Genomic DNA, 24,053 nt, shown 5'->3' with positions numbered 1-24,053 from the left:
CGGGCGGCCGGGCGGGCGGCGGCTGCGAGCGGCGGCGGCGGCTTGGCCCTTCCGGGCTGTCAATCGAATTAAAACCGAAACCGTAAAATCGGTGTAGCCGCTCCCGCCGGGCACTTTGAGGAAAGGCGGTTCCTGCGGCCAGCCGTTACGCGACCTGGCAATTCCGCATATATATATATATATATATATATATATATATGCTTGTTTATATATTTATTTATATTTATATATATATATGCAGCTCGAAGTCTTACAAGTATTGGAGCACTGGAAAGCGCTGGGAGGCTCTAAAAAGGTGGTTTGCTCCAAAGCAAGCGGCTGGAGCGCACGGGAGTCAGTGAGGTGGATGTGAATATCCCCCCTGTGAGAGAAAAGGGTTACTTGTACATTAAAAAGAAAAAAAAAACGGATTCAGAGTGATGGTTTCATTCACTGAGCAAAGCCCGAGCCTTCCCGGTGGTGGTGGGACTTGTGCTCGTGTGTCTAGGTTCGTGGGGAGGAGGGCGATTTCGGGGCTCTCTGAAGGGCCCTTTGGCGTGTGCTTTGATCCCTGGGTCCTTTGCTCCTTACTTGCGAGTCTGTCCCTAAATATCTGCTAGTTTTTCCCCTCCCTTAGGAAGTGCTGGGCGGATGTGTGCAGCCGTCGGGGTGAGCGAGTTAGCCTAGAGCCCATCCTTGGGTGTAGGCACGATGTAAAGTACGGCTGTTTTTGGTAAAAGAGAGCTTGCACTCTCTTAATTTTTTTGTCTTAAGCATGACAGCAACTTGTGTGTCTTGTTTCTGACCACCCCGTTTCCTCTTTGGGTGGCTTCCTGTTTATTTTTCGCCTTAGAGCCGGTAGAGGAGCCTCTGCTGGAGAAGTACGGGTTCCCCGAAGCCGGGACGGAGACCAGGTGTTACACAAACCACGCGCTGTCCTACGATCAAACGAAGCGGGTGCCTMGATGGGTGATTGAGCATATTTCAAAGCAGAAGACGCTAGGTATGTGGGCATTTACTTACTTATATTTATGGCACCCAGCGTGGGCTTTGCGGGTCACAGACCGTGGACCCGGGGACAGACTGGCAGAAAAATCCTGTAGTTTTCTCTAGGTATGTTTTTTTCCACCCATGCATGATCCCACTGGTGGCAGCAGGCCTCTGGGCGGATGTCAGTGTCATGGCGGTATTAAAGGTGACATTGGCAGTGATTTAAGAGAGACCTGCCATTGTAGGTATTCAGGCCTCTTCAGTATTCTTTATATTTTGGGGACTAGTCAGCTATATGCACATACACCATCCTGCAACCTGCGAGACGCGCTTGGCCCAATGGTTGGATGTGAAAGGGAGGGATGAAGAAAAACTTGAGCTACCTCCCATGAGAAATTTCTGTCTGAATTTATAAAACAGTCTGAAAGCACCAGCTCAGTACAGGCATACCTTGCTTTATTGCGCTTTGCAGATATTGCATGGGTTTTTTTTTTTGGGGGGGGGGTGGTTTTGTTTTACAAATTGAAGGTTTGTAGCAACCCTGTGTCAAGCAAGTCTGTCGGGCCGTTTTTCCAACAGCATGTGCTCACTCCGTGTCTCTGTGTCACGTTTTAGTAATTCTCGCAATATTTCAAACTTCATGATTATTATATCTGTTCTGGTGATGATCAGTGATCTTTGACGTTACTATTGTAATTGTTTTGGGGTGCCACGAACCACGCCCGTATTAGATGGCACACTTGATCGATARACATTGCATGTGTTCTGACTGTTCCACCGACTGGCCGTTCCCCCATCTCTCTCCCTCTCCTCGGGCCTCCCTGTTCCCTGAGACACAACGATATTGAAATTAGGGCAATTAATAACCCTACAATGGCTTCTAAGAGTTCAAGGGAAAGGAAGAGTCGCACGTCTCTCACTTTAAATCAAAAGCTAGAAACAATGAAACTTAGCCAGGAAGGCATGTCGAAAGCAGAGACAGGCCTAAAGCTTGGCCTCTTGCGCCAAACAGCCAAACTGTGAATGCAAAGGAGAAGTTCTTGAAGGAAATTCAACGTGCTACTCCAGTGAACACACAAATGATAAGAAAGCAAAACAGCCTTACTGCTGATAKGGAGAAAGTTTTAGTGGTCTGGATAGAAGATCAAACCAGCCACAACATTCCCTTAAGCCAAAGCCTCATCCAGAGCAAGGCCCTAACTCCCTTCAATTCTATGAAGGCTGAGAGAGGTGAGGAAGCTGCAGAAGAAAAGTTTGAAGCTAGCAGAGGTTGGTTCATGAGGTTTAAGGAAAGAAGCYGTCTCCATAACATAAAAGTGCAAGGTGAAGCAGCAAGTGCTGATGCAGAAGCTGCAGCAAGTTATCCAGAAGATCTAGCTAAGACAATTGATGAAGGTGGCTATACTAAACCACAGATTTTCAGTGTAGATGAAACAGCCTTCTACTGGAAGAAGATGCCATCTAGGACTTTCATAGCTCGAGAGGAGAAGTCAATGCCTGAGCTTCAAAGCTTCAAAGGACAGGCTGCCTTTCTTGTTWGGGGCTAATGCAGCTGGTGACTTTAAGTTGAAGCCAAYGCTCATTTACCATTCYGAAAATCCTARGGCCCTWAAGAATTATGCTAAATCTACTCTGCCTGTGCTCTATAAGTGGARCAACAAAGCCTGGATGACAGCACATCTGTTTACAACATGGTTTACTGAATATTTTAAGCCCACTGTTGAGACCTATTGCTCAGAAAAATAGATTCCTTTCSAAATATTACTGACAAATATTGCTCAYTGACAATGCACCTGGTCACCCAAGAGCTCTGATGGAGATGTACAATGAGATTAATGTTGTTTTCATGCTTGCTAACACAAYGTCCATTCTGCAGCCCATGGATCAAGCAGTAATTTCGACTTTCAARTCTTATTATTTAAGAAATACATTTTGTAAGGCTATAGCTCCCRTAGATAGTGATTCCTCTGGTGGATCTGGGCAAAGTAAATTGAAAACCTTCTGGAAAGGATTCACCATTCTAGATACCTTTAAGAACATTTGTGATTCATGGACAGATGCCAAAATATCCATGTTAACAGGGGTTTGGAAGAAGTTGATTCCAACCCTCATGGATGACTTGGAGGGGTTCGAGACTTCCGTGGAGGAAGTAACTGCAGATGTGGTGGAAACAGCAGGAGAACTAGAATTAGAAGTGGAGCCTGAAGATGTGACTGAATTGCTGCAATCTCATGATAAAACTAACGGATGAGGAGTTGCTTCTTATGGATGAGCAAAGACAGTGGTTTCTTGAGATGGAATCTACTCCTGGTGAAGATGCTGTGAACACTGTTGAAATGACAACAAAGGATTTAGAATATTACATAAACTTAGTTGATAAAGCAGCAGCAGGGTTTGAGAGGATTGACTCCAATTTTGGAAGAAGTTCTGTTGTGGGTAAAATGCTATCAAACAGCGTCGCATGCTACAGAGAAATCCTTTGTGAAAGGAAGGGTCAATCAGTGCGGCAAACTTCATTGCTGTCTTATTTTAAGAAATTGCCACAGCCACCCCAACCTTCAGCAACCACCACGCTGATCAGTCGGCAGCCATCAAAATCGAGGCAAGACCCCCCCCCATCAGCAAAAAGATTATGACTCACTGAAGGCTCAGATGATGGTTAGCATTTTTTAGCAATAAAGTGTTTTTTAATTAAGGTATGTACATTGTTTTTTTTAGACATAATGCTATTGCACACTTAATAGACTACAGTATAGTGTAAACATAATTTTTATGTGCATTGGGAAACCAAAAAATTTGTGTGACTCGCCTTATTGCGATATTCGCTTTGTTGCGGTGGTCTGGACCGAACCTGCAATATCTCCGAGGTATGCCTGTATAGCTGTGTAAAAGTAAACGCTGTAAGTCACGTTGCAGAAGGGAACCATAACCTACTTTTTTAAAATACGAATGGAGAGGAGGTTAAAAAACCTAAAATTAAACTTCTCTTACCTGATTTAGACCTGCAAAGTTCAATGTCATTGCTCAAGTGGATAAAATTACTTTTGCTTCCTTAGCTAGYGTGAACTATCTTTAGTTTTATGGGCCAACTTATGTTAGCTGAGGTACTGTCTTACGTGTGTGAATGCTTGCAGGGTCAAAGCCTTCAGTAGCCAGTCTCTTTCATCTGTAGATCTTGAAGGGGTTTCCTCAGAACAGAAAAAAAAATGAATACGAGTTTCTGAGATAAAAGCGGAGTAAAAGGGATCAACAGTTACAACTGTTCAAAGCTAGATAAAGTGTACCTACTTGCTGCAGCTGCTACTTTGATGCAGTTCTCTTGTATTGTCTTATATGTATTATTAAATATTCTTTCCCTCTTCTTTATGCAAGACAGAGGCTCAGAAGTTCTTGCTCTCAGTGCTGAATGAAAAGTGAGTGGTATACAGTCACTGTAAATTAAGTTCACAGTGTTATTTCAGTTTTTATAAGGCAAATTATTTGTAATGGAGCTAACTGTATAATTGTAAAATGTTTTATGAAGGTAGTAGCCCTTCAGATATATCTTAATCACTGTCTTTGTATTACCTTTCAACATTAAAAGCATGATCCTGAAAATATTTACAACCAACCCCTAAGCAGCAAAATTGATTTCACTTCTATCTGAGAAGAAAGCAGTATTTCCAAGCTTGCTTTCAAGTGGGCTTTAACAGCTAGGTTGTTAAAATGTTTTCCAAATGATCAAATACAACTAACCTGCAAGTTGAAATTAAACATCTTGAGGCATTCAACCCTGATTTATGTCTGATAGCTACTCTAATTGAGACTTGAGGCAGAACAATGCAGCTCAGGGTATTTGCCGTAGAAGCCSTCTATGTATTGGCTCTTTGAAAGCATGTGGTATATTAAAAAAGCTTGGTATATTAAWAAAGCTAAGTATTTTAATGATAAATAAAAATGTGAATATTTCAGAAACATAGTGGAGAGAAAACTGTTTTAAGTGCAAATGAGATGTATAAAACTGATTACAACAAAAATTACCCATTTTTTTTTACCAAAGCAGTGAACAGAGAATAAAGGAGGATATAGTTTCCATTTTTCAAGTTCAATAGATAAATTACACTGTCTTAAATACTGAGATTCATTAGGATTCCTTTCTTTTTAATCTCTAGTTTTGCACATTGATAAACTTTTCAGTGTTGCTTCCTAAGCATCAGTCCTGAGAGACGAAGTATCATGTCATGTGCTTTACCAAAAAAAAAAAAAGTAAACTGAGAGTTCCTTCCTTCTACCTGCACTGCATAAAGATGCTCTGACCACCTTTCAGTTTCGATGTCACCTCCATGGACATACGGACAGATGGTCAATGAAGAAGAGGAAATTACTTATGGATGCCGATTTCCATGAGATGCATTATCTGTATGCATGTTCTCTTCCCATCTCTTCCCTTCCTCCTTGTGGTCCTTAGATATTCTGGATTCTGCAGARAACTGACAAGTGAAGAGCATCTATCGCACTTTGTTCTCAGTATGGAGCATAAGGAAGTGTAGGGTGCGTATGTGCTCAATACTAATGCTGGTTTAACGAAAAAGGCTGAGTGCATGAAGCTTGTGTGTGTATGCACAGTCATCTATAGAAGAAGGAATAATTCGAACAGCTAACAGAGTTAATTATTGAAAATGGCCCCTTGCAACAGGAAATATTTTATATTATGTGCAAAGTTCGAGGGAAYTCTTTCTAGCTTGTGTAGGCCTTGATTAAATGGAATGGAGAAATGAAAGGAGAATATATAATTGTATAATTAGTTAAATGAAAGAATATGTAATGGTCCTATATATTGCATGTGTGAAATTATGCCTAAGATGACATGCTGAATTTTAAAAAGAAAAAATAATCAATATGCCTTCAGCACCGTGAACTGTCCTGGTATTTGGAACAAAATCTTGGATGTCAGTGGTGGTGCTCTAAGCCAGTGATTTCACCCTTTTCCAGCTGCACACCGTGCCTCTCCCTGCTGCCTGCATGGACCTGTTGTGCGGGCACAGCTGCAACAGCCCTGTTATTGTTTACTGGTAACTTACTGATAACCTAACAATTTAGTGTGTTATTCCTCAGGTAATGCAGACCGAAGGCACTGTAAATTCAGACCAGATCCTAACATCCCTCTAATGTTTAGTGCTGCCAATGAAGACTAYGTTGGGAGCGGCTGGTCACGGGGACACATGGCGCCAGCAGGAGATAACAAATTTTCAACAGTAGGAATTTTTCTTAATTTATATTTGTCAATGGGAAAGGGTAAAAAGACCTGTAAAAGYGATGTATAATGTTCCTTTTGCTCTTTGTTTTGAGATGAAACATGGTCTCATTGTTGAAGCACAGACCTGGACTCGAGTTACGAGGTCTGTTCGTGATGGTGCACTGTAGGATGCTCTCGCTGTCTACTTCAGGTGTTTAAATCAGATGCTGTAAATCGTCCTCTGGTGATATACCTCTCTTCATTAAATCACGCCTAGGTTAGCTTGTCGAGCAGAGATAGGCTGAATATATCTTGCACTGCATAGTGTTGAGCAAGTCTCTTCAACCTCTTGTGTGTCACATTCTCTATGTGTAAAATGAAGGTGATAACCTTCACCAACCAAACCTCTAAAGCGTCTTGGGAAGCCCAGGTAAAGTGAGATGGGGAAGATGACTTCATTCTGGCCAGCAGGTGCTGAAATGTTTAAGGCTAGATTGGGCAGAGCAAMAATACCGTTAAGAACTGTTCTGTATTGGCAAGGGGATTGACTGAATGATTTAAAAGGCTTTTTCCTTTCTGGCAATGTGTATGAGGTAAATTAGAACCTTTTTTTTTGCCATAGTTCTTTCAGTCTATAAAATGTCTTCACCTGCCATTTATTTGAGCTGTAAGAAAAGCATACCCTAATGCCTTGGCTGACTAACAAAGCAGCCTTGGATTTATTGGGTCCTCTTGTGAAATGTGCCTAATGCAGGCAATTTGTCAATTAAGAAGCAGCTTGAATTTGTATTTCTGCCCTGCATAGCATGCTGTGGGACAGACTGACAGCACAGTGGCATGCGATAGATGAAAGAACCAGTCACTATTTCTACTGGGAGGGGTCTTTGTGGTTGTTTATTTGTGATGTTTGGGGAATTTTGGCATGGTGAGCTACCTGCACAGAGAGATTCTGGATGCAGGGTGAAATATGGGGTGMTAATATAACCTTTCAAATACAGGATTATAAAACCTTAAAGTATTGCACACTTTAATGACTGCAAGTAGTGGCTGCACATTATCCTAAGTACTTTTGTCAGCCCTTCACTTTCATAAAGAAGAAGTATCTGAGAAATGTTGACAGGTACAGAACCTATCAAGATTCTAGGTKAAGATCTTGTGAATTTTTTTCTCTGATCTTTTCCTAGGTATGTATAGTTATTTAGCCCCTGGCCCTTCACATCTGGGGATACATGAGCTTCAATTTAGGGAAGCTTATGCCACTTTTAAAAAGATAAAATTAAGCAGGTATGTAGATGTTTAAAGGTTATGGTGTCATAAATCATTTCATCACCTGCAGCTTACATATCTGTAAAATTGTAAAATACTGATGAATATTTTTAATAAAGCCTTTTCTTGTAAGAAAAAGCTAGCCACTTAGCTAGTCCAGTACATTAAAAGCATGAGTGAAAATGCCTTTCCCTTTCTAAAAGGGGAAGCTAGTTGCTTCCAAATGCATTACCAAACTGACACTGCAGTAGCATCGTAATTTCTCTGGCTCTAGAATTGGACATTCTTGTGCTGTGTTTCTGTCAAACAAAAGTACATCCAGTCTGCAAGGTTTGCACCTCAGTTTTGCACTTCTTACTCCAAAATAATTTTTTAGATGTTCTGACCTAGATATTACCTGACATTCTATGTTGAGAATGTTTTGCTATGGAGATAGCAAGATTCTGATCCAAAAACTTCAAAAATGTGTTTGTAGCTCATCTTTATAGAGAACGTTTCAATGAAATGATACTATTTTCTTTCTTTATGCAGAGAGCCATGGCTGAAACATTTTATCTTTCTAATATTGTGCCTCAGAATTATGAAAATAATGCTGGATTTTGGAACAGGTGAGAAATTGTTTGAGTGACCTAAGTGAAAAATACCAGGCAGTTGGGTAAATCAAAAATCTGTATTTATAAAGGACCTTCACCTCAAAGTATTTTAAAGCACTTTATAGGCTTCTTGTAGAGATCATAGCAACGTTCTCTGAAATGAAAGGCAACTCGTTCCTCACAGTGCAAGAACAATATCATGACCACTTCAGTTCTTTATCCAGTAAAGCTATAGAAGATGTTTGTGTAGAGTAAATACCAGGATTAATGTCTCTGTCCGTAGGGAGAGTTCAGTAGAAACTAGGAAGGTTAGGTTTTGATTTAACATCTCTTCCCCGAAAGAGCATTTCCAGCCCAAGTGTATTCACATCTATGTGTTTGGACGTTAATTTTTTAATTGGAGATCTGAGTGCTGCACACTGAATCATCACTACTTTAGGTCTTAGGTGTTTCTTGGAGTGCCTTGCTTCCAAGTAGCAGTTGGATGAGTTCTTTTTCTCTTGTGCATGCTGGCAGGTTCAGCTTTGAGGTGATGTGACTGGAAGATGCATTTTAATTCTCTTCATACAGGCTTTTTACTCCTTCCCTCCTCTGAGCAGAAAAGCTGTTAATAAAACTAGCATTCATCCTGTGTTTCTTGCGTAGGACTTAAAGAATGTTAAGACTCGGAAGCGGGAGGGAGAATGATGAATTTTACAAGGTTCACTCAAGGGAAGGTTAACAAAGTTATGTACAGTATTGTAGTAAAAGTCTGTCAAAAATGCCTCATCACTCAACTACACGCTGCTTTCCAGTTTTACAAGAATGCATATAAAATTGTGAGGAATACAGTAAGGTTATACTATTTTGTAGGTAAATAAAATGCTGTAACATTTTCAGAGATTTTTGTATCGTTTTAACACCTCAAGCATTGGAGCATAACATTTCCTTATACCAAAGCTAGGCATATGTGCCAATTTAGGGTTGGAAACCCTCTTTATTTCTTTTGAACAGGATCTCTGCCTAATCCTAACAGGATCTCCTCCTCACAGGGAGAATTTGAAAATTTCAGCAGGCACCATCAACCCCACAAATTAGGCTGTTGCTAAGCCTTCCTCCTAGCCTCCGATGCCCTGTCCCCACTGCAGCCGTGTATTTCTCCTGCTTTCTATGTGCCAGCTCTGACACTTCTCTGACTGTATGGTGTGCTGATTCTGTTTAACACAGTTAAATTGCTCACTTTTTGTTTTGCTTGGTTATGTTTCTGCCAGATTAGAAAATTGGATCAACCGGTGAGATGCGTGCTAGAGCCAGGATGGAAGATGGAATCGGAGTGTTCAGCTGGGGCAGGCAAGGGGAGCGGTAGGAAAGGGGAGAGTGCAACAGCGTCTTTCAGACATAGAAAGCTGTTAGATACTGTATTAGACATTATATTAGGGTGAAAATGTACAAGATTGCTTGAGCCTTTATGACAGCTCAGTGTCATCAAAAGAGGAAGGTCTCATTCTTGCTGATTCTGACTTGTGTGAGCTGATTCAACTCACTAACTCAGCACAGAGGAAAAAAAAAAAAGACCATTTTTGTCCAGGGTTATAGACAGGCGAAGAGCACCAAAGGGGGCCCAGCTGAGATGTATGAGGAACAGGGAGGAGGGAGAAGGTGGTGAAATCCTTCCCTTTCAGAAGCAGCCAGATTAGCTGGATTCATTTGTCTCATGTAACTTGGCCCCTTCAAGAGAAATAGAATTCTATCTTTAGTAAAATTCCAGTAGGTACTCACTTTATCATATTTCTATAACATTTGAGATACTACATCAAAGAGAGGCTATAATCTTTCATTTTATGTAAAATAAGTGTGATCCAGAAACCTGTTTATTTGGATAAATATTTTATGCTGTAAACTGAATTAATTAGTTTTTTTTTAAAAACAATAATTTTAAGATTTCTGTTTTTATTACTTAATGCTTAATCAGCTTTATATAAAAGAGCAATAAGTAGCCTTACTGGGAATGGCACTGATGCGTGTAGCACCTCTCCTGAGTTCTTTGAGCTACTAAAAGAGTTGAGTTTTAGAAAACATATGGTTGCAGAATTGTCTGTGTTGCAGGACTTTGATTCCTCAGGGAGGGTGGGGGGGAAGTGGTATCATGGAACCTTAGAAACCGAGGGGAACACAGCCTGCTGTTTAAAAGGAGTATCTTCTTTACTGATCCCAAGCGACCTTAGCACTCTTCCTAGTGTCAAGTGGGAGTAAGGACAGAATTTGGATTTTCAGGAAATGTGGTAAAACTACAGAAAACTCTTTTCAAATGTGCATGGCTAACACATGCCTATTTGCAAATAAGTGAACCTGGAGCGAGTGGGAAGTATGACTTATGCCTGCATTTTACCGTCTTGGATATGTGTCAGTCCTGAGAGTTTGGAAAAATGCCCCAAAACTGTCAGTAGTTCATCTTGTCCTTCATATTATGTTTCTGAGATTGTTAAGCTTTCCTAGCTGGCTTTACCCAATCTGACAAATATCTTTTCAGAATGGAAATGTACTGTCGGGAATTGACAGAGAGATTTGAGGATGTTTGGGTTGTTTCTGGACCTCTGACCTTGCCTGAAACAGGTGGTGATGGAAAGAAGAGAGTTACCTATCAGGTATGTACCTATGTTGTTGGATTAACAGTGCAGTGTTAAGTGTTGTTAATTCTTTATTTAAAATGTAAGAAAATAGCTCATTTCATTGTAGCTTGAAAAAACAAAGTTAAAATTCCTGTTAAATGCAAAGTATCAGAGCAAAAGTCTAGTTCATTAGAGATACTGTATCTTGCCTACAACATTAAAAAGTACATTTTAGAATATTTTATTTACAGAGAGGTCTATTAAATGTCTTCTCGCAATCTGTAGTAAAACTGTACTCTGACTTCTGTAATGCATGACAGCATCTAAATAGAGAGCTAGTGGGTTTTGCTGATGTGTGCGCATCCGTTCAATCATTTATTGATATATTTTAGAGTGACTGCACTACAAAGATAGTGTGGAATTCTCAAAGCTGTGTAGGGGATTTGAATGCCAGTGCTCCATTAAATTTAAAAGCAGTTTGCTGAAATCCCATATGCATCGCTTAAAATCTCAGTTTTGAGGCCTCATCTAAGAACGCCAAAGCCAACTGAAAGACTTCCTTCAAGCTTGGTAGGGTTTAGGTGAATTCAGCGTAACTACTCGTCGGCGGTACTGCTTCTTCCCTCCTTCTTTTGGCCCCCTGTTTTTGTTACATGCTTAAAATACTCTGAAGTTTTCGGATCATGCACAGTCTCTAAGTCATCAATGACAGACAGACAAACAGGAAGGGCTATCAAGTTGAGAGATGAACTTAATCTTGCTTGTCCCGAATTACTCTTTGCAAGCATGTGTTTAGATTTCTGTAAAATTTTGAAGGGGGGGATTATAACATTCTGTCTCTAGTGTAATGAGATGTTATTGCTGTTTTCAGTTGCTAGATGCTAACTAGCATGATGCAAATAATAAATACTATATTTTGCACCTTCTAGCTAGCTTGCTAGCTAGAAAAAACATATTTTTCTTTGAAAATAAGTACTTAGATAACCTGTAGCTTCAGCTCAGGAGCRATTCAGTTGTCTAGCTAGTTCTCTGAGGAGCAATGAATGAGTTCACTATAAACAAGTCCCTGTTTCAGAGGAATATGAGAGACGGTAAAGGGAGGGATGTTCAGCTTTCAATCCTAGCTTGATTAGCAGTAAGATTTAGGCACTACTTATCCATTATAAATGTACAATTGATTTCTGTTAGATCAAGCTGGGAACTCAATAGTGATGGAGTGTAATTCTCCCTGCTTGCTTTTACCTTTTTACTTCTTTAAAAATTGTCCCTTATATCACCCACACATGTCTATAACCTGCACTCTGGTGGAATTGCAGATTTGTGGGCGGGGTTTTTTTGTTTCTTTCCAGACAGTCATATGTTATGCACATGAAAGTACAGTAATAATAATTTATCTTTTTAACGTTCAGTGGCAGTTCCAAACTTCAGTTATCAACACCTCCTTGTGAGGAGGGTGATGACTGTTCTCATTTTCAGGGGGATAAATAGACGGTGGTTAGGTGATATGGTCAGCGTCACGCAGTAAGTTAGTGGCAAAGCTACGTTTAGGCTGGCTATGGCTCCTTGCCACCCAAAGGGAGAGGTCCAGCTTCCCTGCTGCGCACGGTACTTTCCAGTCCTTTCCCTTGCATACCAGTGCTGGTGACTGTCAAATCCTTCCATAAGCTGCTTAATTAACTAATGCGATAGAAAACCATCCATACTGGACTTTTTGTTTGTTTACTGGGCTTGTTTTCTACTGCCTTAGGAAGATAAAGCAGTGTGCGAAGGAGCCCAGCGCTTACCGGTGACAGCTTGAGATAGGTGGCAAAAGCGCATAGCTGGGAACAGGAGGCGAATGTTCCCTTTCAACAGCATCGATCTGAACGTTTGGCTTACGGTCGCCCAGAACGGTGCCGTAAGAGCTCTCCAGGCTTGCGCCTAGCCTGCTGGAATTTGTTGCCTTGTAGTTGTCAGGGCATTACACTTRCATTTTTAAGGGATTAAAAAAATATTAATCTTACATTGCAAAGAATTAAAAATCGTGAGAGCTGACTTGAGCATTTTATAGCTGAAAATAGTTTTCCAGCAAGCAATTGAATTGTGCAGTCTACCAGCTGCTTCACTTTAGTCTTGGTCATCCTTTTTTAGTTTTTGTCTCTAGAAAAAGTGTTTACTTACAAAAGAAACATTACTTTTTAAAAAAAATGATTGTGGTTCTATGCTTTGGTTCTGAAACATAAATTTTAGTATTCTATAGGTAAAAATAAGAGCAGGCACTGCGTCTTACTGCCTTTATTCTAAGTAACTTGATAGCAGCAAACAGCGATGGAATAATAGTGGCACAAAATGTACATGCTGCTTTGATTATCATATCGTTCTGTTCTTGTCTGTTGCCAAGACGTCTTCGTCATCTTTGGGTTTGATGACAACTCTGGTCTTTCATAAACCTACTATCAGGTTTGGTCTTGATAGAAACTGTGAAGCGAAGTTCAGTGTGGGACTGAAAACAATGAAACGATGGTATTCGTGTTTTCATTTCATCCTTTGGCAACATTCATAAACCCTTCTTAGTCAGCTTTCCTAGAGTGGGATTTGTTACATAGATGGATTTGTATTTAAGCTTGTGGTCATGAATTTAGGAACAGATAATGCTGGCTACCAGTGGGAAAAACAGAGTTGAAAAAAAAAGTGTTTTCTCTTTAACTTATACAACACTCCTAAGTGTACATACACTCCTAAGTGTAAATAAATACAGACTGAGAAGTGCTTTGTTATTTCAAAATCTGTTTATAGCCTAAGTTCTTTTGCTTGCAGTTGAAGTTGTCCTTTGGGGAGAGAGACTTCAAAGTGGAGGGCTTTTTTGTTTGGTTGTTTTTTTTTTCCTACACCAACACATACTCCTAGAAGAGGGGACATACTCTGTCAACGCGCTGGGTAGAAGTTCTTTTGCAAACAGATAACTCAGATGCAATTGCAGTCATTGCCTTTGACTTCGGACTGGGATTCTGCCCCTAAACCAAGAATTTTGAGTTTGCAGCTAGACGAGAATGGAAGATAAGTCTTAGCTGTCTTTCAGGTGTGAACACTTAGATTCAGACAAATGGCTTAGAAATGAAAGGCTTTTAGTCTTCATTGTTTGGGCTTATGAAGCTGATGTGGGAAAGTGTCCTTTTTCTTTTTATCTGCTGTTTAAGGAGAAGTGCTGCAGTATACACCAAAGTGCTGAAACTCGCAACCTATAATCTGGCAACGTAACTGTTACGGCTAAGCTCTTTTTTAATGTTTTTCTTCTCCTCCAAGAGAGAACTGTGAAAAAGAAAACGCAGAAACACTACAATGAGTGTGTCTGCACTGAGTTGTTTCAGATCCTCTCTTCAACCTTTGTTTCCTTGTTTTTGCCTAAATGAGCGGTGAAATATGTATCCATGGCTTTACAGGCTGGTGTTTTTCTCATTAGACATCCAAAAAGGTTATTTTTAGATCACTATAGAGGAAAAACAGAGCATCGGTCATGGCATTGTTCCCAGTTCCTGCTTGGACTCTGGTACCATTTGTTGTTTAATTCCAGAAAGGGAATTAACCTTGAACTCCTTGGATGCCAGTGCTGTTCTATCTATTGGCTGAACTTGCTGTATCCTCAGATAGGGTCTGTCATTTCATCTGTCTCCAGCGGAGGCTTTTATTGCAAAGGCTGGATTGATGACTGTGCTTGGTATCCGAAAAATACATTTCGAGAATATATGTAAAATAGAATGCCAACAGGAAAAATCTGTTCTGTGTCATTGGAGAGGCAGATGCAGGTTTTTCATCTCTGTCCAGTTCAAATCAAAATAACATTGTCTTGTTTTGTACATTACTGTCACTTCCGTGATTTTTTTCCTCTGTCAGCAGATTTTGAGTTTGAAATACAAAGTTTTGCAGTGATTTTACTGCATCATGCTCAACTCTTCACCCTCCTATTCCTGCTGTCACTGTACTAAATYTTAATTTAAGAAGGATCAGCTGTGGCTGTCAAAAGAAAATACAGTTTAGATACCACTTTGTTTACTGTTTGAAGAAGACATTTTTCTTTACTCTTTAGTGATATACTGAGGTCGTACTGGCATCGCGTCCGTTGTTTAATTTTCAAAATGGAATGACTGTACTTTCCCAGGTTGGGCCAGAGATGCAGAATAACTATCCCAGAAGAGATACTTATTTGTCATCCTGTATCTGAGGTAAATAAGTCCCTGGAAAGCAAATTGCACCTCTCAAATATATGATGGTGCTTTACGGTTTCCCCAGTCAACTTTCAAACTTAGTGGAGATTCTGTCTTAGCTAAGATACTATAGGGGGAAGAAATCCATGGTAAAGGAGAAAATAAACTTGAGGGCAGTTACTATTTGACCTCCCCAAATGGGCTCAAGGCTGCACAGACAGTAATGGATGCAGGTCCATTTTACGTGTCCCATAAAACTTATTTTCAAAAAGCTAGGTCTTAGATCAGCTGGTATAACCGACTAGAGCTTTTGTCAGCCCTAAATTTAGACATGATGTACAAATGAAAATAATAGATCCGGGGTTAAGATTGGAGGAGAAGGGACACCAAAGGTGCAGGATAGATTTATGGGGTTGCTTTTATTTAGCACTGCACCCGTCCTGAGGGTTCTTTTATTATAGGAAGAGTGGTGATAGTGGCTGTATTGGATTCAGTGGTAAGTAACCTAAATGGATTCTGTGAAAGAAAGAGTCTGTGATCACATAAACAGGACATTGTAATGCATATACACATTCTCTTTATCTTAAAAAAAATAAATAACAAGTTTCTGTCTCTTAATGCCATAACAGTGTTTTCAGGGACACCTTTTTCACCATCTTATTTATTTATTCTCCTTTTTTAGGATTGCCAAATGACTTGGCAACAGCAATCAGACCAGCCATAACAACTTAAATCTTAACTGAAATACATACATTTGCATTTGGAGTGTTGAGCTGTGCAATTTTATAACAGTTTGTTAATTTGGTTTGTATTTGTAGTATTTGCTGTATTTCAAGGACTGCCTTCACACCCGTCAGTTCTTCTCAATGCCATCTGATAGAATTCTCTCAAATCTCAGGGAAAAACTGTGCTAGCAGAATTAGTGCTGCCTGTCACAAACCCAGAAGGGATTGGAGTGAAGGCAGTTAATGCTGTCACAGCAATCAAGTACAAGGAAAAAACACTGATAGCAAAGGGAACTTTTTATGCTGCCAGAAAGTCTGTTTCTATTCAGAATTTAGTATCACATTATAATAAAGCCCTCTGTTGTCAAACGTGGGGTCATATTAGCAGGAATGATCTTATCTAAAGCATAACATCTTTGGGGCCAGATCACACCTGGAATTAAAACAGTTAAAACAAGTGCCTGCCGAGAGGGCTACCGTCTTATTCTGGGTGACGGGCGTGCCGTGCCCAAAGTCTGTACCTCAAGAAATACGACAGAACTCTTAATTTTGTTATTGCCAGATGTAGGTGGAAGTGTTGTTACCTACCAAATGTGCAGAATTGTATGTACACTTGTTCTTAGGCAATTCTGATTTCCAGCGTACCTTTATCTTAACCTCTGGTTATTAGAGAGAGGGAGAGGTAGGGAAGAAAGGCTTGCTAGAGTGCAGAGGGAATTTCTGGAGCTATCATTTTAATGCATTTGTTGGTACTCTTTGATGCAGGGACTCTTCAGTGTGTGCTGGCAGTTAAGTCGTGATTGAATACGATTTCTGTTTACCACATTCTACAAGAATCTCAGATAACTGCCAGTCCTGAGCTGCCGCTCACTGATGAAAGACTAGTCCCTTCTGCTAATTCTCTTCAGGGTTGATTTTCATTTTCTAGTCGCTAGGTGGCAAAATCTTACTATTAGATTCAGAACGCCTTTCTTTTAGAAATTATTCTACCCTTTCAGAAGGAATTATCTTTCTTATAAAAGTATAAAAGTCAGTATGAAATTAAAACATGATAAAGTTATGTTTTAAAATTTTTAATAAGACTAACAATTCTGTTTTGCTTCCAATAATCTCTTGGGTGTTCTACGGTTACACTTAATATATTGCCTTTGTCCTGTTTGTGAAGAATGGAGTTTTCTTTCCCTTAACCTGCAAACTGTGATTTTTAGGGACAGCTTTGCCCCCTCTTTATCTGATTAACTAATGTCACCTTCATGGGAGTAATGTACTATGCTTAAAATTACCCAAGGTGCCCTTAGCAACTATCTTTATTTTAATATCTCAGCTCTTCACAAGTATTATCAAACTCATTCTTTCTCCAATTTGAAAAATTTCAAATAGGAACATTTATAGGATTTGGCCAAAATCATGCAGGGATCAGGATGTTAGAAAAATCCCAATTCGGTGACTTAGCTGTGAGACCAAATTTATCAAAGCTCACTGAGTTCTCTCTGTTTTAACAAATCTTGTTCCTTCTGCCCTTATCTTTATCTGTGCCTGTGAGCTCTTAAGTTTGTAGAACTGCTTACCAACACATTTATTGTTTTAGCAATAGGTAAACATCTCCAAATGTCAAGAATTGCATGCATTTTAGTGGCCCATAGTCATGACTGCTGTCCGTGTTTAATTGGACATCGAGGGGTAACAAATTTATACACACTTGTGGAATACAAGTATTGTGTATCAATGTCAATGCTTAAAAGAAAAACAAAAAGAACACTATGCTGAAAATGACATTATTGTAATGTTGCAGTATTAGATAACACAAGTTCGGTCCTAGTGCTTCAACCAGTGCCAGCTCACTGAACAAAACAAGAGCAAAGCAAAAGTAAATGGAATAGGAAACTCCGAAGTGTTAGGGCATGAATATTTTTATGCTGAACTAATACTGACAGCAAAAGAGAAATATTTGAAATTTCACACTGATATTACAAATAGGGAGGAATATTTTTAATGCTATAAAAAGAAAGCTTTTAGATTGAGTGCATATTTTTGCTTTCGAGGCTGTTGAAAATGTGAAAGGCTTTTTAAATAAAATTTTATAGGAATAGAAAAATGGAAACTTTCAAAGGGCAAGGCAAAAACGTACCTGGTGTCCTGTCCCCAACGTGGGTGAAAGCATCTGGGATAGCAATGATTGTCAGTAAACCAGTGCTGTGTTTTCTGGCTTGTACTGGCTCTGTGGTTTGAGTCGTAGATACTACTAAAAACTGTTGCTCTCCATCCGGGACAGATAGCCGTTGCAGGCACTGACTGTTGAAAGATCATCCTCTGCCTGTGCATAGACTAGCACAAATCAAAGTCAACATCTGTCCGCTGATGATCTTGACCTGCTTTCTGTTCTGTTACGATAGGGGCATACGCTCTCTGCCTCTGTTTGGCATGCATGGAGATAAATGGGATGGTGCAGATCAGAGGAGTGATCCCAATTGCTGTAGTTAGGTAGGAAAATCCTCTAGGTGGCAATAGGAAATGAACTGTTGAGTTTTTCCTGCCTAGTGCTTCTGTTGCTAACTTCACTTCGTGCTTTACTACTTCTCCCGGCTGCTGAGCTGGCTGTGCAGGGCAGCGATGCGGGAGCATTCATCAGCACCTTCTGTATCTACTCCCATCGAAAAGCAGTCGTGGTATGTTAGTGTGTATGATGATGGAAGCGCTATGGCTTGTTCAAGGACTACATTTCTTTTTAACAGTAATCATTGGATCACCCTGGTTGCATAAATTTTTGGTGATGCAGCCTGTGCGTGGTTTGCATCAGCTCTAAACTGCAGAAGAGGAGTATATAAGCTTTGTCGCTCATGTTTATTCTGTTAGGACACCCTCTTTTTTTTCTCCTTTAATCTCCGCTCATGGTATTCTCCTCCAGCAGAATGAGCTCAGGGACAGAGTTTTTATGCCTGCTTTTGTGTAAGGGAAGAACACTATTGTGGACTCTGACCATTTTGGCAGGCCAAAACTTGTTTTAATCACTTTAACAGTATTAGAACTCAGTAAAGTAATTGCAGAAGTAGTTTAGTGCTATTCAGAGGACTGGTATAAAGCCTGTGCACTATTTAAATTTTGTTTAAATCCTCAAAAGAAAGCTTACATGGAATTGAAGTGCATAAATTAYGTGTATGGCCATTACCTGCATAGCGTTGAGTTGTACTTAGAATTTCATTTCTCAAAAAAACAACCCTTCCTTCTTTTTGAAGCAGTCCTCTCTGTCTTTCGTTCTYTCCTTCATGGGAGCATATACTATGCATAAATGCATTACTTTGCATAGAATATATATATATTTGCATAATATTACATAAGCATAGGGTCTGTTTTCCCTTAACGCCCACTCCAGGCATTTAGCGTTTCCATTTCATACCTAACTATTCTGCGTAGAGCTCTATTCATTCCCCAGCCTTTCTATCCGCCCACTCAGTCCTCAGACTCAATCCCCGGCTCCCTCTGCTAGCTCACTCAACATGCATTCACCTGTTTGTTTTACATATGCCATAGAGCCCCTAATTGGAGCTACTTGTAGCAGCTCCATCTGCATGTTCACCCTTCCTCTCGTCTTTTATATGAAAGACAGGATGCTGGTATGTGTACGCGTGTGGGAGGTGTTGAGGAGGGGTGGGGGCAGAGGTAAGGAGGTCCGAGGATGTATGTATGTTTTTAAAGTGGGGGAAAAAAGTATGTGAAGAGGCCTGGAAAAGGAAGGATGGGACATTGCACAGGAATGCTGCAGGTAAGGAGCTTGTGAGCCCTGGGAAACCTCACGAACAGGATTTAGGCTCGCTACCAGCCTCTCTTGAGGGGCTAGAGCAGCTTCAAGGTGCCCTGCAGCCACGCGCAGGCTCTTTCTGCTCTGTTCTGCCTTGGCAGTGCGCGGCGCTCGGTAGCTGGGATCGCGGCACGTGCTCTGTAAGTGCCGTTCTCCAAGGGGAGGAAAGGAACTACAACCTCCGGCCTTCAACCGTATCACCCACCACCTGTGCTTGGGCAAATACGGAAATCTGAACTCCCCACTTCCTGCCCCAGGGCTTTTCGTGCTTCTTGGTTCCCTCCCGCTCACCCCAAAACATGGCATGTCCTTCCTGGTTTGAGCGCCAGCCATCTCAACAAGGTTAAACTCCAGCACCCTTCACTTTATAATTCAGTTTTAAGCCGCTAGATATAGCAGCGGATTKATGTGTAGTTTTCAGTATATTTTAAAATTACCTGTACATCAGTCAGTTTTGATTATTTATGCTCCTGATCCCCGGGAGCTGTAACTCTGGTTTCACCTACGCTGAATGCTAAATGCAAAGTACTTTGACACTCAGGAGCTCTAATTTCCCTATCAAGACATCTGTCCTTGCTGAAAGGRAAAGTAGCTTTAACATACAGCACTTATTTAGGGAACTACTTGCCTGTTTCGTTTCAGTGATCGTTATACGTCTAGGCAGGGCTTTATTGGGGAGAAGGTTGGTGGCACAAGCAAGATCACTTTTGTAGAGARGTATAAACCACAGCAAGGTGATACAGTGGTGCTGTTAAATAGTCTGGTTTAGGGAAGGGGAGGAGAATACTCTGGTTTTGGTATCAGAGTAAACAAGTCTAAGAGCAAATGTTTCRCTTCTTTATTGGACGTTTCCTTTTCTCCTAAAGGCACTTTTTTTGGTTTAGATCTAAGCAGTCAGGCCTAAAGAACTGTGAGCGCTATAAGAATTCATAACTGAAGTGAGTTAACTATTGGGAATAGACAAAGTGAACCTTGGTTCAGTAGCCGCAGGCAAAGTTTGGTTTTAAAAATGCATTACCTTTTGCAGAAGTGCTGAATACTCTCCAAAATAAAGCATGCATAGGAAACGTTTCCTCTATGATTGAGTTATACAGAATATATGACCGGACAAAGCATGTCTGAACTGATATACCAGATTAGTTTGTAAAATACTTGTAATTAATTTGATCAGTTGTGGCAGTGAAATAGATGCAGTTAAAATACCGTTTCAGAGAAAGCAGCTATCTAACAAAAGCTGTCAAAAATCAAAACAAGCAGTCATTGCTTTTGCAGGTATTACACACGCTGGATGTAATACTCAAATACTGGATTTTATGTATAAAACAAGATCGCTGTGTAGCTCTTGTAAAGCATCTGCATCTTTTTCTTCTGTTGCCATTAGAATAAAAGTACAATTTTAGAAAAGGTAGTTATACAGAAGGGTTAAGCACAACTCAAGTTTTCTGTGTGTGAGCCTGTTGTACTTTGTCAACACAGCAGATAAGCTCAATACTATTGCAGCAAAAAAAGCTTAATAAAATGCATGCATGAGCATCATTTATTTAAATACTGACAGGGGAAAAATTACAGTATTCATCATAAAATGGAATATTCCCTCAGATTAATTCTTGACACAGGATGGGGTGTCTGCTATATACATGTGTGTGTGAGCTTATTACAAGCTTTAAATGAATTCAGGGTCCTGGTCATCCCCTCCTAGTGCTTCCAGACTGGGATCCCAGTCTGAGTGACGCAGCAGGAAACCCAACATACGCAAGCTCTTAAGCTGAATTATAATGAATATGTGGAATAAATACATACATCAAATTATGCCTTTTCTTTGGATCAACTTCCCTCCTTCAAGATACTAAGTGCCACTAAATGTACTTCTTTTATATCTGGGTCCCCTCATAAAAATGCTTACTTAAGTAGTATACCTTTTAAATACACTATGTACATGGATAATAAAGGCTCAAAAAATAATTGACAGAAGGTAAGTTAGAATTGATTTTTAAAATGGCTGTTGAAAGTATCTGATTTGGAACTGTCAAATCAAGGATTTAAAGTAAAATGTAGAGACACTGTTACTGAAAACAGCTTTCAAAGTGTTAATGTGATGCGGTACGACAAGGACTCTACCATCCCTTCATGTCAGCTATGTTTACAGATCTGCACCAGAGGATTAGGGAACTGGGGTCTTGGCTGAATCCCCGTTTCCAAATATGTTTTTCAGATTTGGTTCCAGCTAAGTTTCAACTGCAACTGAAGTTACTCTGGTTTTCCTCTGCTTGAGAAATTTAAGTCGAATTTACTCTTACTACTTTCTTAGTAATTTTTCCCAGATCTTTACAGATATTTAGGCAATTACTRACTAATCTTTTGACCTTTTGTCTGCATCATTGCTTTTAACAGTCAGATGAAAAGTTAGTTGTGTCATGGGAGAAAGGTGCAGAGCCTTCTGGGAAAGTCTCCTATTGACAGTGGCCAAACAACCCTGCAGTTTACTCCTCTGCACTCTGCCCTGCTCTTCCTAGTTGAGAGAGATTTGGCTATCGAACAACTAGCTCAGTCCCCAGCAGCTATATAAGGAGCTGCAAGGAGACGTGTTTCTGTCTCGGCTTGTGGTCTGATGCATTGCACATGATTTTGATGTGTAGTTACATGCTGTGACTCCATTTTAGAGATAGTAGGATTAGTCTAGCTCCCCTCCCAACACACACGACTGGTGAGATCTGTATCTGTTACAGAACTTTTCTTTCCCTAGGTAATTGGAAAGGATGATGTAGCTGTGCCATCCCACCTCTACAAGGTGATTCTTGCCAGACGGAGCCGAACAACCACAGAGCCCTTGGTACTGGGGGCTTTTGTGGTGCCCAATGATCCCGTAGGCTTCAGTCACCAGCTGACTGAGTTCCAAGTAAATATTGAAGACCTGGAAAAAATGTCAGGTTTGGTTTTCTTCCCCCAGGTGGACAAAACCAAAGATGTTAAAAATATCTGTGATGTGGACACCTGTAAACTGATGGGTTTCAAGGAATTTACATTGTATATCACTACTCGAAAAGTGCAAAGTGCTCGTACATTGCACCGCTTGGAGAAAGTCATGTCAGAATTAAGGGAAGCGGGAATTGAACCTGACGAATATCTTCTAAAGCTTCACAAGAAGAAGGAAGAAGAACTGATGCAGGAAAAACAAGTAGAAGCTAGAGAGGGGAAAGCTGGCTGAGTGCTTGCTCAGAAATGTGTTTGGGTTTTGTACTTTCAGAGGGAGGCTGTAGGCAAACAAAAAATAGGGCTTTCTGAATTATGTATTTTGAATTGTGAAAGAATAAAGAAACTTTTGGAAGTTGATGATGTTGGAATAATGTTCATTCTCCTGTAATATGATGCACACATGGTTTGCTGCAATATTTAGATGTGGGAAATGAAAATGACCCCTTTCTGGCATGAATAGATTACAGGACCTCCAGAAAAGGCTTTGTACTATTTTCCAAACCAGATGTCAGACTTGGGGTTTGTATGGAATCCCTTCTAGGAATATTGTAAAAATAGACAGTAGACATCTTGGGAGTATAACTGGAACATGTCTAAATGTAACAGCTTGCAATTGTCTTTCAGTATGATGCCATAGGAGCAATAGTAGTTCTAAGATTTTTTTTTTATTAAATTAATTTAGACATATTTTATTTAATACTTTTTACATATAGAAACCTGTATTAAATAATCCCTTACAATCTTAGTTACTTGGTTGTGTTCAACAAACAATTCAGATTGTCTCTTGCCTCTGCAAACCTTGTGCGCTTTAGATACTTAAGCATGGCAGTAGCTGATGACTGTTGTCAATCACAGCAGGCTTTTTCCGTTGATGTATATTCTGCAAAAAAAAGAGTTCACGGAAATTGCTACCACTATAGATCAGATCTTCAAAAATTAATGTAAGCTTAATGTTTCACTTTCACCACTGAATTTGAATAATATGCAACAAAATGCATTTGTTTGGTTTGAAAGAAGAATGCCTTTTTGTTTTCACTTTTTGCTTTATTTTTGTCTGCGGTCACTTGCTTTTCATGCCCAGTGCCACAGTCTTTGAGCTATAAACTCTGCAATGAAACTTCTACATGCATGCAAAAGATTGATTATAAACACATTTATGAACATTTTTCATTAGTTTTGTACTTGTTTTGTTTATGTTTCTTAAATTTCATACCTAAACAAATAAGCTAGTATGGCTTGCATCCTGTGACATTTTGCATCTGGAAGGAAAGAGTAAAAACTGTCATTTTAGAAAATTTTTGTAATGGTAGGARTCTACATAAATCTAAAGTTATGCAGTAAAAATAGCTTTGAGATTCATAGTGTAAGAGTGTTTTCTGAGAAGGGTCTTACTTTTGATGTCAGGCTGAATCAGGAACTTTATTTGGATGTTGTGATTCACAGACTGTATGCTCAGTTTTCTAAAATCTATAGTTTCACTGCAAGTCAGTTGTACTATCCAAAAGTGGAACACTTTATTTATAAAGCAGTTATGGTTCCCATGACACCCTTGTGTTTGCCAAGAACACATTTACAAAATCCAGACATTTAAAAAACAGAAATGTGAGTAGCTAAGGACATCGTAAAAGCTTACTACCCACATAAATTGCAGACAAATTGGGTGAAATCCTGACAAAACGTTTGCTCATTTCAATTTTAGCCCAAGATTTGGGTTGTTAATCTTACTAAGTGTAGCAAAACAGTAAAT

The 24,053-nt window shown here is 39.9% G+C and overlaps 1 protein-coding gene across 1 annotated transcript in view; it reads left to right on the top strand.

Moving 5' to 3' along the window:
• EXOG (exo/endonuclease G) overlaps window positions 1-22,663 on the top strand; it is a 23,269-nt gene extending 606 nt beyond the window's left edge. The window contains exons 2-7 of the mRNA XM_026091581.1: window positions 833-982; window positions 6,064-6,203; window positions 7,982-8,058; window positions 10,553-10,667; window positions 22,077-22,121; window positions 22,281-22,663. Coding sequence (XP_025947366.1) covers window positions 833-982; window positions 6,064-6,203; window positions 7,982-8,058; window positions 10,553-10,667; window positions 22,077-22,121; window positions 22,281-22,538 — 785 coding nt within the window. The 3' untranslated portion in view covers window positions 22,539-22,663. The remainder of the gene's footprint in view (window positions 1-832; window positions 983-6,063; window positions 6,204-7,981; window positions 8,059-10,552; window positions 10,668-22,076; window positions 22,122-22,280) is intronic.
• Window positions 22,664-24,053: the final 1,390 nt, after the last annotated feature.

Source organism: Apteryx rowi, unplaced genomic scaffold (genome assembly GCF_003343035.1).
Source record: "Apteryx rowi isolate R43461 unplaced genomic scaffold, aptRow1 scaffold_91, whole genome shotgun sequence".
NCBI classification, from domain to species: Eukaryota; Metazoa; Chordata; class Aves; order Apterygiformes; family Apterygidae; genus Apteryx; species Apteryx rowi.
This window is presented reverse-complemented; position numbering and strand designations above follow the sequence as displayed.